Source organism: Salmo salar, chromosome 06, assembly GCF_965601325.2.
Source record: "Salmo salar chromosome 06, fSalSal1, whole genome shotgun sequence".
Classification (NCBI taxonomy): Eukaryota; Metazoa; Chordata; class Actinopteri; order Salmoniformes; family Salmonidae; genus Salmo; species Salmo salar.
The window spans coordinates 72496965-72512225 of record NC_138296.1 but is presented as its reverse complement, the minus strand read 5'-3'; the positions used below and the strand labels follow the sequence as shown (position 1 = coordinate 72512225).

The 15261-nt window shown below is 40.5% G+C and overlaps 1 protein-coding gene across 4 annotated transcripts in view; it reads left to right on the top strand.

The window, feature by feature from the left end:
* Nucleotides 1-626: 626 nt before the first annotated feature.
* rps6kc1 (ribosomal protein S6 kinase B1) overlaps nt 627-15261 on the top strand; it is an 80183-nt gene continuing 65548 nt past the window's right edge. For all 4 annotated transcript variants that reach the window (XR_001329350.3, XR_001329349.3, XR_001329348.3 and 1 more), the window contains exon 1: nt 627-869. Coding sequence is in view for 1 of the 4 variants with exons in the window: in XM_014205476.3 (XP_014060951.1) it covers nt 768-869 (102 nt within the window). In the remaining 3 variants the exon portion in view is untranslated. The remainder of the gene's footprint in view (nt 870-15261) is intronic.

The window sequence follows — 15261 nt, the reverse complement described above, 5'->3', positions numbered from 1 at the left end:
AATACTTTTTAGTTTTTTTAGTTTTTGTTATTTTTTATCTTCCTGTAATGGAATTTACTTTTAATTTGTGAATGTATCCCTTATCCCTTCATCCCTGGTCCAGTTGGTGTGGGAATGCACCTCTAACTTTTGTTTGCAGACTGCCATAGTACCAAAGAAGAAGAAGAATTTGAGGGGCCGGTCTTTCGGCGTGTCATTTTGCAATTTGCAGCCAAAGATTTGTATAACTAACCCAGATAGTTATACAAATCTGTCATAGTGGGCAGAGCCAACGAACTAATGAGATCCTATTGGCATTTATTCGCATATTTCCGTTAGGGAACGCCTACTTTGAAGTGTGCGTGTGCAATAACTAAATTCGCCCTGGCACTCCTAAACGACACCATTTTTTGAAACTTTGGCAAAGGGTAAAGTCTATAAAACGCAGTCCACTCTATTACAGATTTTAGTTTTGGAAACAGTTTTGGAAATACACTTTGTATGGAGATCAAATGTTTCATCGATGAGAAAATTATCTGAATGACGGCAAAAATCCATCTCACTCCATATTCTCCCACTGCTGACCACAGTTGTTGGGCTTATTCTCGTCCCAATATTTGGTTGTGAGTGGAAACGCCCACCGGATACTTCACATTCATACATCCTGTGAATTATCTGGCTCATTGTTCTATCTGTGCGTAGCAGCGGCTATCTGGAACGAAGCAAAGCAGCCCCGGCTTTTTAGACTGGGAATCAGCTGGCTAGCTAATGGCTATGGTTCAATCAGAATGATATCGCAGCGGGAACGAGGAGAACTTGCACGTTTTTATACTGTTACGGACCCTAAAAAGCATAAGAAAGGATATACAGTGTACAAAGTCACTGCAAGGGTAAGTTGACAGAGGCTGTGTTGTTGACAGGCAGCTACCGTTAGCTAGCTACTGTGACGTTAGTTAGCAGCTAGCTAGCTAGCTAACGTTGTCATTGTTGTTTTATCCAGTCGTAGCTACAACTGCGAATACTATTCATACGGATATGTTGTAGTTGATAAATAACGACATTGTAAACCTTATGTTGGCTCCTAATATGTGTGACATTTTTCAGTTCACCTGCTAACTTGCTCCCATTATTCAGCTAACGTTAACTAACTAGCTGTCAAACTAGTGCCTAGCTTGCGCTAGCTAATAACTAGCTCGTTTATGTCTGACAAATGAGATAGAAAGCTGCCTAGTTAGCCAAGCTCGGTGATAACACGATCAAGAGAGGAGATTACATTGAACGCCACCTTCTGCCATATCACTATATGCTAACTAGGTAGTTAGCTAACGTCGGTTAGCTTTATTGTCAATAACAGTTAACTGAACAGTGTGCAATCATGAGACCAGTAAGAAGCTGCCACTTATAAGTCTAGCTTGCTGCTGCCCCAGTATCTGTACAAGCCTTTATAGCTGTCGACGATGAGTATGACGTGGCTCCTCTCTAACGCCCAGGAAGCTCCCATTCAAAATCCCATTTGATAACTCTGCATGCGTTATAATGTCAAAATACTTTAGTTACTCACAAAATATGGGGTTTCGCTGAGTAACTATCTGAATTTACTCCCGTTATGGCTGGTATGTACTTACAAAAAGGTCAAGCAACCCGAAAACAATGTACAAGTAACCGAAAAAATGCCTATTTGGCAGTGGTGGAAAAACTACTAAATTGTCATACTTGAGAAAAAGTAAAGATACAGTACCTTAATAGAAAATGACTCAAGTAAAAGTCACTCAGTAAAATTCTACTTGATTAAAAGTCTAAAAGTATTTGGTTTTAAATATACTTAAGTATCGAAAGTAAATGGAATTGCTAAAATGTACTTAAGTTTCAAAAGTAAGAGTGTAAACCATTTAAAATTCCTTATATTAAGCAAACCAGACAGCACCATTTAAATTAATTTTTTATTGACGCATAGCCAGGGGCACACTCCAACACTCAGTCATAATTTACACATGAATCATTTGTCTTTAGTGAGTCTGTCAGATCAGATGCGGTAGGGATAACCAGGGATGTTTTCTTGATAAGTGAATTGGACCATTTTCCAGTCAAAATGTAACGAGTACTTTTGGGTGTCAGGGAACATGTATGGATTAAAAAGTACATCATTTTATTTTGGAATGCAGTCAAGTAAAAGTTAGCAAAAATATAAATGGTGAAGTACAGATACCCCAAAAAAACGACTTAAATACTTTACACCACTGCTCCTCGACACCTCTGTGTTGGGCTGTTGTAGACTTTCGACCTGTGCTTAGCAGTAAGGTTAGAGCTCCTCAGAATCCTTGGGACGTGAGTGCTTATACAGTTTCATTTAGACCTTATTTGGAAGTACATACTGGCCGTGACGCTTGCAGAGCTGTCTAGTGGTTTCAATCAGAGCTTCCAGAGCGTTAGAGAGGAAACACGTCATACTCACTCATTGTCAACATTCCTAGTACACAGATACTGGGGCGTCTAGTTGCATACATTTTACTAATCAGTCTCAGTAAGTGCTTATGCAGCTTGAGAGAAACTGCAGTCTATGCAATTTATTGTCTAGCAAAAGGAAGTCCATGGCAACGACCCAAAGTGACCCATTGTGCAAGAGTAATCATCGTTGCATCCAGACCCACTCCTGGAGATGTTGACACTCTACCTTTTAGTTTGTATTTCACATCAGATTCAGAAAGGTCACATCCCAGCAACACAGATTTTAGCACTATCAGAGATTATTCTCCAAAGGGAACCGTATCAAGTCTTTCCAATGGCTACAATACCACACAACCAGTTCAGTGTCACACACACTCACCCAAACAAGTGAAAAAGGGTTGATTTTGTCACAAAGATGCTGATGGGAGAGAGAAAGGGTTATATAATTTCCTCCTTTGTCTGTCTCTGGCTCTGTCACTGTGAGTGGTGCAGGAGGTCAGAATACTACAGGGTTTTGAAACTGGGACACTCTCAGACAGAATGAGTCGTCAGTCTGCCCACAATGTTCTAAGGCGAGGGACAGAAATAATGAATAAATAGATGCTTCCATACCCACTACTGCAGCTTTTTTCTGTATCAGAAATGGGCTTAGGCGGTGGGTGTGACAGGGGGTGTGGCAGAGGGCAGGGCAATGAGCATAATTGGTCGTTGGCTCGGCTACATTTTAGAGAGAATTTGAGGCCCCTATCTTTGCACTGTAGACATTTTTGCATTTAAGACAATTTCCTGTAATTCTATACATTTCTCCATGGAGCTGAGATTTAGTAAATTTTTAAGTTAATTTCCTGCAGTTCTACACATTTTGCTATGCAGCTGAGAGAAAATGTAGCATTTTTAAAGCTAGGTTCCTGTAATTCTTTGCATTTTGCCATGTCTATTGCGGTTCTTTTGCTCGACAATAATAATAAAATGAATATTGCTAAATTTGCATTTTCAATTCTCTCTGACTGTCTAGCTTTTATTTTGGTGATTGTTAGTTCTCAAATATTTAAAAAAATATATAGGTCCATTATCTTTTCTACATACTTTATATCTGGTTTTAGTGGTTTAAGTTGAAACTTAGTGTTTTCCTATCCTGAAAAGTAATAATAATAAAAAAAACATTTTTTTATGCTTTTTGGACTTAGGCTACCCCAAAAAACGCTAAAATCAAAACAAACTTTATTTGTCACATGCGCCGAGTACAGCAAGTTTAGACTTTATGGTGAAATGCTTACTTACAAGCCCTTAACCAACAGTGCAGTTCAAGAAGACTTAAGAAAATATTAACCAAGTAGATGAAAACAAAAACTAATACAAAGTAACACAGTAACGAGGCTATATACAAGGGCCACCGGTACCGAGTCAGTGTGCGGGGGTACAGGTTAGTTGAGGTAATTTGTACATGTAGGTGGGGGTGAAGTGACTATGCATAGATGATGATAAACAGCGAGAAGCAGCAGTGTACAAAAGGGGGGGGCGGGGGGGTGTCAATGTAAATTGTCCGGTGGCGATTTTTATTAATTGTTCAGCAGTCATATACCTTGGGGGTAGAAGCTGTTGAGGAGCCTTTTGGTCCTAGACTTGGCGCTCCGGTACCGCTTGCCATGTGGTAGCAGAGAAAACTGTCTATAACTTGGGTGACTGGAGTCTCTGACAATTTTATGGGCTTTCCTCTGGCCTATTGTATAGGTCCTGGATGGCAGGAAGCTTGGCCCCAGTGATGTACTGGGCCGTTCGCACTACCCTCTGTAGCGCCATACGGCCAGATGCCGAGCAGTTGCCATACCAGGTGGTGATGCAACCAGTCAGGATGCTCTCGATGGTGCAGCTGTAGAACCTTTTGAGCATCTGGGGACGCATGCCAAATCTTTTCAGTCTCCTGAGGGGGAAAAGGTTTTGCCCTTTTCAAGACTATCTTGGTGTGTTTGGACCATGATAGTTTGTTGGTGATGTTGTTGGTGATACCAAGGAACTTGAAACTCTCGACCCACTCCACCACAGCCCTGTCGATGTTAATGGGGGCCTGTTCGGCCCGCCTTTTCCTGTAGTCCACGATCAGCTCCTTTGTCTTGCTCACATTGAGGGAGAGGTTGTTGTCCTTGCACCACACTGCCAGTTCTCTGACCTCCCTATGGGCTGTCTCGTTGTTGGTGATCAGGCCTACAGTGCTTCCTCCTTTTACCTTACTAGGGTAGGGGGCACTATTTTCACCTCCGGATGAAAAGCGTGCCCAAGGTAAACAGCCTGCTACTCAGGCCCAGAAGCTAGGATATGCATATAATTAGTATATTTTGATAGAAAACACTCCAAAGTTTCTAAAACTGTTAAAATAATGTCTGTGAGTATAACAGAACTGAAATGGCAGGTGAAAACCTGAGGAAAATCCATCCAGGAAGTGCCATTATTTTGAAATGGCTGTTTTTCCAATTAAAGGCTATCCACCATTTAAAGGGATAGGACCCAGATTCCGTTCCCTATGGTTTCCACTAGAAGTGAACAGTCTTTAGACATTGTTTCATGCTTTTTTTCTGAAAAATGAGGGAGAATGACCACATTGAGTCAGTGGATAGTGGGATGTCCCCAGAGCTGGTTCCTGTGCACGACCGAGAGCGCGCCTTTCTTGTTTTTCTTTTATATTGACGATGCTATTGTCCGGTTGAAATATTATCGATTATTTAGGCTAAAAACAACCTGAGGATTGATTATAAACATCGTTTGACATGTTTCTACGAACTTTACGGATACTATTTGGAATTTGTCTGCCTCTTGTGACCGCATTTGAGCCATTGGATTACTGAACAAAACGCGCCAACAAAATGGAGGTTTTTGGATATGAAGAGGGACTTTATTGAACAAAACAAACATTTATTGTGTAACTGAGAGTCTTGTGAGTGCAACCATACAAAGATCATCAAAGGTAAGTGATCAATTTTATTGCTATTTCTGACTTTCGCGACTAGTCTACTTGGCTGGTAACTAACTGTATTTAATAATAATAATAATAATATGTATATATATTTCACCTTTTATTTAACCAGGTAGGCAAGTTGATAACAAGTTCTCATTTGCAATTGCGACCTGGCCAAGATAAAGCAAAGCAGTTCGACACATACAACAACACAGAGTTACACATGGAGTAAAACAAACATACAGTCAATAATACAGTAGAAAAATAAGTCTATATACAATGTGAGCAAATGAGGTGAGATAAGGGAGGTAAAGGCAAAAAAGGCCATGGTGGAAAAGTAAATACAATATAGCAAGTAAAACACTGGAATGGTAGAATTGTAGTGGAAGAAAGTGCAAAGTAGAAATAGAAATAATGGGGTGCAAAGGAGCTAAATAAATAAATACAGTAGGGGAAGAGGTAGTTGTTTGGGCTAAATTACAGATGGGCTAATGTGATGTTTTGTCTGCTGAGCGTTATCCTCAGATAATCGCATGGTTTGCTTTCGCCGTAAAGCCTTTTTGAAATCTGACACGGTGGCTGGATTAACAACAAGTTAAGCTTTATTTTGATGTATTACACTTGTGATTTCATGAAAGTTAAATATTTATAGTAATTTGAATTTGGCGCTCTGCAATTTCAACGGATGTTGGACAGGGGGGACGCTACCGTCCCACACCCCCTAGAGAGGTTACAAGTTGCGAGCTTGCATTGCGGGACTTAGAGGTACCCAGAGTCACGGCTTCATTGCTCCAGACCACCACAAGGGGGAGTTAAAGCACTCATTATGCATTTGGTCATATAAAAACCTTGGGACCCAATCATATCGAGTGGTCCCTGGGTGAAGATGGCTGACAAAACATTATGGTGGAACCAACTGTAAGTAGTTATAACGTCATACGAGTCAAGCAACAAAAAAAATACAATTGAGAGGAATATGTTGATGTAGAGACAAACATTTGTGCATATTTTTTTGTCATAAAGTTAATTTACGAAAATCGCTATTTAGCAAGTTAGCTGACTAGCTAGTGTTATGACAGGATAATTCATTTATAATTCGTGTTGTTTAATGTTTTAGGGACTCCTGAGAGAACCAGCAAACCAGACTGTCGTCTTGTGAAACAGTGGCTGTAAAGAATCTAGCTAGATAAAGCATTTACTGCAAATTGAATGTACAATTGTGTAAGCTTGCCTTGCAATGCATCTGAAGTAACATAGATGGCTAACTATTTACTTGCTTATTGTGTTGTGGAGGATAAAAACAACTGTATGCCTATGGGTGTGTAGCTAGCTACAGTATGTAGCCCGTCTGTGTATGGACCCTAAAACGTTAGGTTCTGAATTAATATTCATACTAATCTATGAACCTCAGCTGTCATAGTTGTTGTATCAACTTCAAGTCTGAATGGCATAAATGAAGCCTATGAATAGATGAGAATATAATAACTTTGTGCTAAGGATGCAAGGTCTATATACGTACTGTACGTACTCCTATATATGTACTGTAGTTATTACCACGCATGAGATTCCCACATTGTAGCCTGTACATTGAATATATTCACTGATCATGTACTCTTCCTTGGCAAATAAAGGTGCAGTTCAGGTATGAATCTCTGAGACATACTTTTTCAGTCATATCAAACTCCATAATTTAAATGATGCTGTGTCTGCATGCATGTATTACAATTATACACTTCAACAGTGTTTACCGCTCCTGGGACATCAGTGATTACACATTGTAACTATGCAATAGACTAGAAACATGATTTAAGTAAAGGCTGACTTGTAATTCATATATACAGAAAAAAAAACTATGCATATCTAACTGATATAAGGTGAATGCACCAATTTGTAAGTCGCTCTGGATAAGAGCGTCTGCTAAATGACGTAAATGTAACTCCCTTCATCTACATTAATCTGAGCACACAGGATAGTATTTCAATAAGATACTTAATTTCAACCAGTGGAGAATGTGAAACGCTTTATTGAAAGAAGTTCATTATCCAGGTGTTATAAATACATAATACATGCATTATGATAATTGTAATATATTATAAATACAAGTTCAATCTGTACTTCAATGCACATATGGTGTGCATTATAAAACAAGGAAGAAAGACGAGGTGGGGAGAGAGGTGTAGAAGACAGAAAGGGAAAGAGGTAAGAACAGCGGCAGACAGCATATGATTAACGAATTAATGAATTCTCTCAGTTCATCACAATTGCGGTGTCTCCTAACCTGGGGGCCCAAGGCTGGTTATCTTAACCTTTTTGGGCTACCCCCCCACTTCTCTCAATTTCCGCCTGAAGACATACCCAAATCTGTCTGTAGCTCAGGCCCAGATGCAAGGATATGCATTTTCTTGGTATCATTTGAAAGGAAACACTCTGAAGTTTGTGGAAATGTGAATTGAATGTAGGAGAATATAACACAATAGATCTGGTAGAAGAAAATACAAGGAAACAAACATACGTTTTCTGGTTTTTGTTATTGTTGCATCTTTCAACTGAACAGGAACAGCCAAACATTCAGATAGAAATGATCCCCAGCATCCTATGCAGAACATGAGGTCAACAGTATCTGAGAAAAGTTTCAGACACATCTTCAGGAATGAGCGAGCTACATGACATTGAGCATGAAGTCACCCAGGTGTCCCACACAAATGTACCCAAGTGGCCGAATTGGTACAGTGATACATTTTGATGTAAAAAAAACTATATACAAAATACAAAAATTATATTCTAACACACCCCTCAAAAAAAAAGTACCCAAAAAATTCAAAATATGAAATTTTGAAAAACTTTTAAGTAACAAGGGTAACTATTTACAGACATACAATGTACAATATTGTGAGGACCCTCAGTCCTCTACACAAAACTGTGCTGCTGGTGCCATGGCCCATAGCAGTCTCTTTCTGCTGTAAAGCATAGAGTTACTGAGCAGGTGGTACATGTGATGGGGCATTTCCTGTGACAAAGGGCACAGCGTCGCCTCCCCACTGTGCCCTTTTTACCCTGAGGCACATTCATGTCTGCAGAGATGAATTTGGGCAGGTGAACACCACTGGTTGAAGGAGCAGAAGAGGTAGAGGGGACAGAAGGTGCTGCAGTGGACTTGCTGTAGCTAGCAAGCTCCTGGATGAGCAGCTCTCGGAAGGCTAGCTGTGAGATGGGGGTCTTTCCACAGCTCTTGGCCATTTCCTTCTGGATGATGAAGGAATTAACCACAGCAATGTCAACGAAATGATAGAAAAAAGTATTGTACCATTTCATGGTCTTGTGGAGAACATTATAGTAGCCTGTCAGTGCATTTGACAGGTCTACACCCCCCATGCTCTTGTTATAGTCCTTGATAGCTGCAGGAATGGGGACATATTTTGTGGTCCATGCCCCAGTAGCGCCCTTCACACGCCTGACGACGTGATCTCCACTGAAGGACTTGTGGATACTGGAGCACATGACCACCTCTCTGGTATCCATCGACTTCACAAAGAGCAGGCCATCTTGGCGAATCCATCGCATGCTACCCCGCTCAGCCCGCTTAGGCATGTCGTTCTCCTTGGTTTTTGGAAAGCCCACTCTGTTGGGCTGAATGGTGCCACAAGCCCACATATCCAGCTTCTTCAGGTCTGAACAGGGTAGGGCTTGTGTAGAAATTGTCCAGAAAAAGTTTGTAGCCCTTCCCCAGCAGTTGAAAATGTAATAATGCCATGACAGAATCATAGCTGAGTCCCTTACCGGTCGCAAAACTGCTCTTCCCCTCATAAACAACAAAATTGCACATGTATGCACACGCAGAATCATCCAAAACAACCAGTTTGTAACCCCATTTAGTTGGTTTGTTACGCATGTATTGTTTTAGGCTGATTCTGGCCTTTGAGGCTACCATCCTCTCATCGATGGAAAGGTTCTGGGTGGGCTGAAAATAGGTCTTGCAGGCCTTAACCACACTGTGGTAGAGGTTTTATTTTGCAGAGCCTATCATAACCTGCTGTGCCTCGCTTGTTCTCGTTGTCCTCATCAACTTTAGGGTCACTGATGTGAAGCGCCCGTGAAATTGTCAGAAACCTTTTGCATGACATGACAGTGGAGGGGAAAGGCAGTTGATAGAGGGGAGCAGTTTTCCAGTAGTGTTTCAGGGTTTTCAGCTTCACTAGACCCATGTATATGACCATTGACAAATAACAAAAAATATCTGACATGGAAATGGGCTTCCATACCTCTTTCTTGCCTGCCTGCTTCTTAGCACCATATTTGTTAGTGTTCAAGCAAGGGAATCAATAACTGAAGATGTAAAAAACAGTTGAAAAAGTTGCATGGGGCTGTAGTTGGAGGACCTTTTCGGTCTGAATATTGGAGGTGGTGGGCCCACATCCTCCTCAAGCACAGAGTGCCAACGACCCTCCTCCTCTCTGATTGCTGGTTTCTCTTTTCCCCACCTCCGCTTCTTTGTCACAGACTTCACACCTGGCCGGGCGGGGGTAGGTGTGGAGCCGGAGACAGCAGGGGTCCGGCTAGATGAACCAGCTCCTGTGGGGGATGGGCACCTTGGCAGTGGGGGCTCCCAGTCAGAATTGGAAGGACTGTGAAGACAGACACACAGATTATATATAGAATAGTTTAGATAAAATACATGTAAAACATGCATACATGTAAAAAAATATCTAATATATACAGACAGACACACTCAATGTTTAGCCATGTGTACTTCACACGTTTCATTACTGATTTAAAAAATAATATATATATATATATATATATCTCATACAAAATAAAAGTAAAAAAAAATATGTATATATATGTCACCCAAAAAAAGAAATATAAATATATATATATATCTCCAAACAACTCAAATGAATAATATTTGATATTATTAATTTCAAACAATGGCATGAGAGGTACTTTCCATTCCAAAATTGCGTCCTCTCCATGCAAAAACATTTCCTCAAACTGGGAGTCCAAACTTGACTCACAATCCGACTCCTCTTCAAGTAATTCTGTGTCACTATCTCTATAAATTTCATCGATAATGTCGTGTAGATCTGTATACCTGGACTTTGCCTTTGATTTTCCAGATTTACTCGCCATAATTCTATCGATGAAATAGCTGACAATGATCTCGACTCAAAACTGCTACGCGCAAACAATGTGGCTCCTTCAGGTAGAAGTTTCAATGGCGAATGGCTGTGTTACGCTCGACTTTCGTTCAAGAGCTTGTCTTCCCGGATATAACCATTTAGATATTGCCGTTTACCTCAGCTCATTGGCTATCTACCAAGCTAGATTTCAAGATGATCAGTGGTCATTGGGCCGAAATACAGTCAATCAACGAAGCACTGGTCATATCATTGGCGCGCAATGAGGTCATTGTTTGGTGTGTTCAAATCAGTTCCTTTCGGTCAATACGTCCCGCAAAAAGAACAATCAAGTATGGCTGTGTTACTAACAAACAGAGAATTGCAATGAAACCAACCATGACTGGATAAACGTGTGTTTAGCGTGAGTAATTACATCGAATGCTTCATCGAAAGTTGAAGGAGACGGAATTCATGACACTAGCTGTTTAGAAAATGTTTTGTGTTAGGCTATAAAAATGGATTTTATCGAACAAAACGACCATTTATTGTGAAGATTGGGCCTTTTGTATCGCCAAAAGAAGATCTTCAAAGGTAATTGATTATTTTATTGCTATTTCTGACTTTAGTGACGCTAATGCTTGGTTGGAAAATGCTAGTAATGCTTGTGTTTGCGGGACGCTGTCCTCAGATTATTATGTATGCTTTCGCCGCAAATCCTTTTTGAAATCGGACATTGCGGCTGGATTAACAAGATGTTAAGCTTTTAAATTATGTAAGATGCATGTATTTACAAGAATGTTTAATATTACGAATTGTGTATTTAGAATTTTTTCTCTCTGCTATTTCACCGGATGTTAGGCAGGTCCACCTAGCCCATAGAAGTTAACCTGTTGGGGATAGGGGGCAGTATTTGCACGGCTGGATAAAAAACGTACCCGATTTAATCTGGTTACTACACCTGCCCAGTAACTAGAATATGCATATAATTATTGGCTTTGGATAGAAAACACCCTAAAGTTTCTAAAACTGTTTGAATGGTGTCTGTGAGTATAACAGAACTCCTATGGCAGGCCAAAACCTGAGAAGATTTCAAGCAGGAAGTGGCCTGTCTGAGAAGTAGTGTTTCATCTTGGCTCTTTTTATTAAAGACTCAGGATCTGTGCAATAACGTGACACTTCCTACGTCTTCCATAGGGTCTCAGAGCCCGGGAAAACGTTGAACGATATCGAGGCAGGCTCTGGCTGAAACACTTTATCGCTTTTGGCAAGTGGCCACTCAGAGTACTATGGGCTTAGGCGCGTGCCCGCTTCGACCGAATGGTTTCTTTTCCTTTGTCTGTTTATCTAAACGCAGATTCCCGGTCGGAATATTATCGCTTTTTTTTATGAGAAAAATGGCATAAAAATTGATTTTAAACAGCGGTTGACATGCTTCGAAGTACGGTAATGGAATATTTAGAATTTTCTTGTCACGAATTGCGCCATGCTCGTCACCCTTATTTAGCCTTTAGGATAGTGTCTCGAACGCACGAACAAAACGCCGCGCAAGCGTCCCACCTAGCCCATAGAGGTTAAGAGCGGGTGAGGTGGTGATGACGGGTCTGGCTTCCTCTCTCACATCAAAACATACCTGCAAACGAGAGACGGATGGATAGAGAGAGAGCATGATTAAACCTTTTTTTTTTTTTATTCTAACACAGTCAGTCATCATAATCATCAGGAGGTGAAATGCAGAACTGACCTTGGTTCATTAACTCTGGGACTACTACATCTGTCTGTATTTCAATGTAAAGCATCTCTTTAATAATACTTCTTTTTGACCCGACCAAGTGACCTCTCACCGATTATAATGCTGTGCCCTCTGTCAGCCAGTTCAGATGCGGGACGGGTTCACCAAAACCGCTGATATAACCTAGAGGATTTAGGGAGAAGGGGGGAGAGGGATGAAGTGAAGAAGAGACTGTTATTGTGTGTGTGTGGTCTCACCTGGTGTCCACACTAAGTGGCTGCAGAGTACTTTATGCTGAAAAACAGACACATGAGGACAAACAATAGAAGATAATGTCAATATAAGATACTGTATGTGACCCAGACACCTATCAGTGTACCTGAAACATTTAAATATCGAGGGCTTTGTCTCACCACTTCGTTATTGCAAGGCTAACCCCCAGGTAAATCATGACTTGGCAGCAACAGATAGTCCAGTGAAAATGGCAGTGTTTGTGGTGTAAATCTGAAAATTAGCAGCTGACATCTTTAGGGTTTTTTAATTAATGCATGTGAGACAGGTTCCATGTACTACAAGACAGGCAGAGACGAAGAGAGAAAAAGAACACAGAACAGTTTAATTACCTCTGGTTAAGGACACTTTTGCCAGCAATAAAGCTTCCACGGCCTGTTCCTCGGACAGTGAACATCTGGCAATTATCTACATTTTCAACCCCTTGATCAGCTCGCTCTCTGAAAGTAAAGAAGATGGCTTATTTTTTGTAGATATGAAAAAAACAACATATGACCATTCAATCTTAAGCAGCAATGTAATTTTCAGGATACGTCAATACAGCGTAGAAAGCTTAACCTCTCTAGGGTAGGGGGCAGTATTTGCACGGCCGGATAAAAAAACGTACCCGATTTAATCTGGTTATTACTACTGCCCAGAAACTAGAATATGCATATAATTATTGGCTTTGGATAGAAAACACCCTAAAGTTTCTAAAACTGTTTCAATGGTGTCTGTGAGTATAACAGAACTCATATGGCAGGCAAAAACCTGAGAAGATTCCTTACAGGAAGCGCCCTCTCTGACCATTTCTTGGGCTTCTACACTCTCTTTATTGAAAACTGAGGATCTCTGCTGTAACGTGACACTTCCAACGGCTCCCATAGGCTCTCAGAAGGCGGCAAAACGCTGAATGATGTCTTTGCAGGCCCTGGCTGAAAAACAGTAGCGCATTTGGATAATGGTCGTTCAGAGAACAATGAGACTGAGGCGCGTGCACGAGGCGACACCATGGGTTTTTTTTTTCGTCTTTGAACGTAAACAGGGTTTCCCGGTCGGAATATTATCGCTTTTTTACGAGAAAAATCGCATAAAAATAGATTTTAAACAGCGGTTGACATGCTTCGAAGTACGGTAATGGAATATTTAGAATTCTTTTGTCACGAAACGCGTCGGGCGGGGTCACCCTTCGGATAGTGTCTTGAACGCACGAACAAAACAGAGGATATTTGAACATAACTATGGATTATTTTGAACCAAACTAACATTTGTTATTGAAGTAGAAGTCCTGGGAGTACATTCTGACGAAGAACAGCAAAGGTAATCACATTTTTCTAATAGTAAATCGGAGTTTGGTGAGGGCTAAACTTGGTGGGTGTCAAATTAGCTAGCCCGTGATGGCTGGGCCATCTACTCAGAATATTGCAAAATGTGCTTTTGCCAAAAAGCTATTTTAAAATCGGACATAGCGATTGCATAAAGGAGTTCTGTATCTATAATTCTTAAAATAATTTGTTTTTTGTGAAGTTTGCGGTGGGTATGCTAGTTCTGAACGTCACATGCTAATGTAAAAAGCAGTTTTTTGATATAAATATGAACTTGATTGAACAAAACGTGCATGTATTGTATAACAATGTCCTAGGTGTGTCATCTGATGAAGATCATCAAAGGTTAGTGCTGCATTTAGCTGTGGTTTGGGTTTATGTGACATTATATGCTAGCTTGAAAAATGGGTGTCTGATTATTTCTGTCTGGGTACTCTGCTGACATAATCTAATGTTTTGCTTTCGTTGTAAAGCCTTTTTGAAATCGGACAGTGTGGTTAGATTAACGAGAGTCTTATCTTTAAAATGGTGTAAAATAGTCATATGTTTGAGAAATTGAAGTAATAGCATTTCTAAGGTATTTGAATAACGCGCCACGGGATTCCACTGGCTGTTGAGTAGGTGGGACGATTTCGTCCCACATACCCTAGAGAGGTTAACACCAGGCTGGTATTGTGGTTGTTCATTAGGTGATGGTAAATATGCAATGATACCTGCACCGTCTACACGCTGCAAAGACTCGCTAACTCTTCGTGACAGACATATTGTGTTCTTTCATCCTTGTGTAAATAAAGCTAACTGTTACACTGCCATGAAATATGACTATATATCCACTATGAAACATATGACATGGCCTGCTTATGAGTTGCCATGAAAGAAAGTTAGATTAATTCAACTGAAAATGGCGAGAAAAGGCGTTCATAGCTAAATACTTTTGGTTAGCTTGAGAATAATAATTGCATTATTTATCATTCTACGGTATGTATATGTAATATAGTACAATGTTATGAACCGACACAGAATCGTAGGAGCTATGTAAAAGTTGGACGGAAGAACGCCCAGTTCTGCTTACCTGAGATGCCATCATCACACAGTCCTTCTTCGTATGACTTCCTTTGTGTTGGAAAAAGTTTGCTTTCAGAACAATTATTTTTTATTGAAAAAAAAAAAAAAAAAGTTTTGCTCTTGATAAAAAGACACAAATGTACCTCCATAGCTTATAACAATTTGCCTGTGAATAACCACACCTTCATACAAAACAAACGTGCTACTGTATGCAGATTTCTTGACGCACAACCGAAGATGGTGCCATATCCTGTCAGCACGCCCACAAGCGAGCCACTCAGGCGCAGAATGATGACGCGTGGAAGAGGGAAAGGAATGAGATTGGAACAACCAAACTTTGTTGCAAGTTGGGGAAGGGGGCTAATAGCTGAACAATAGACT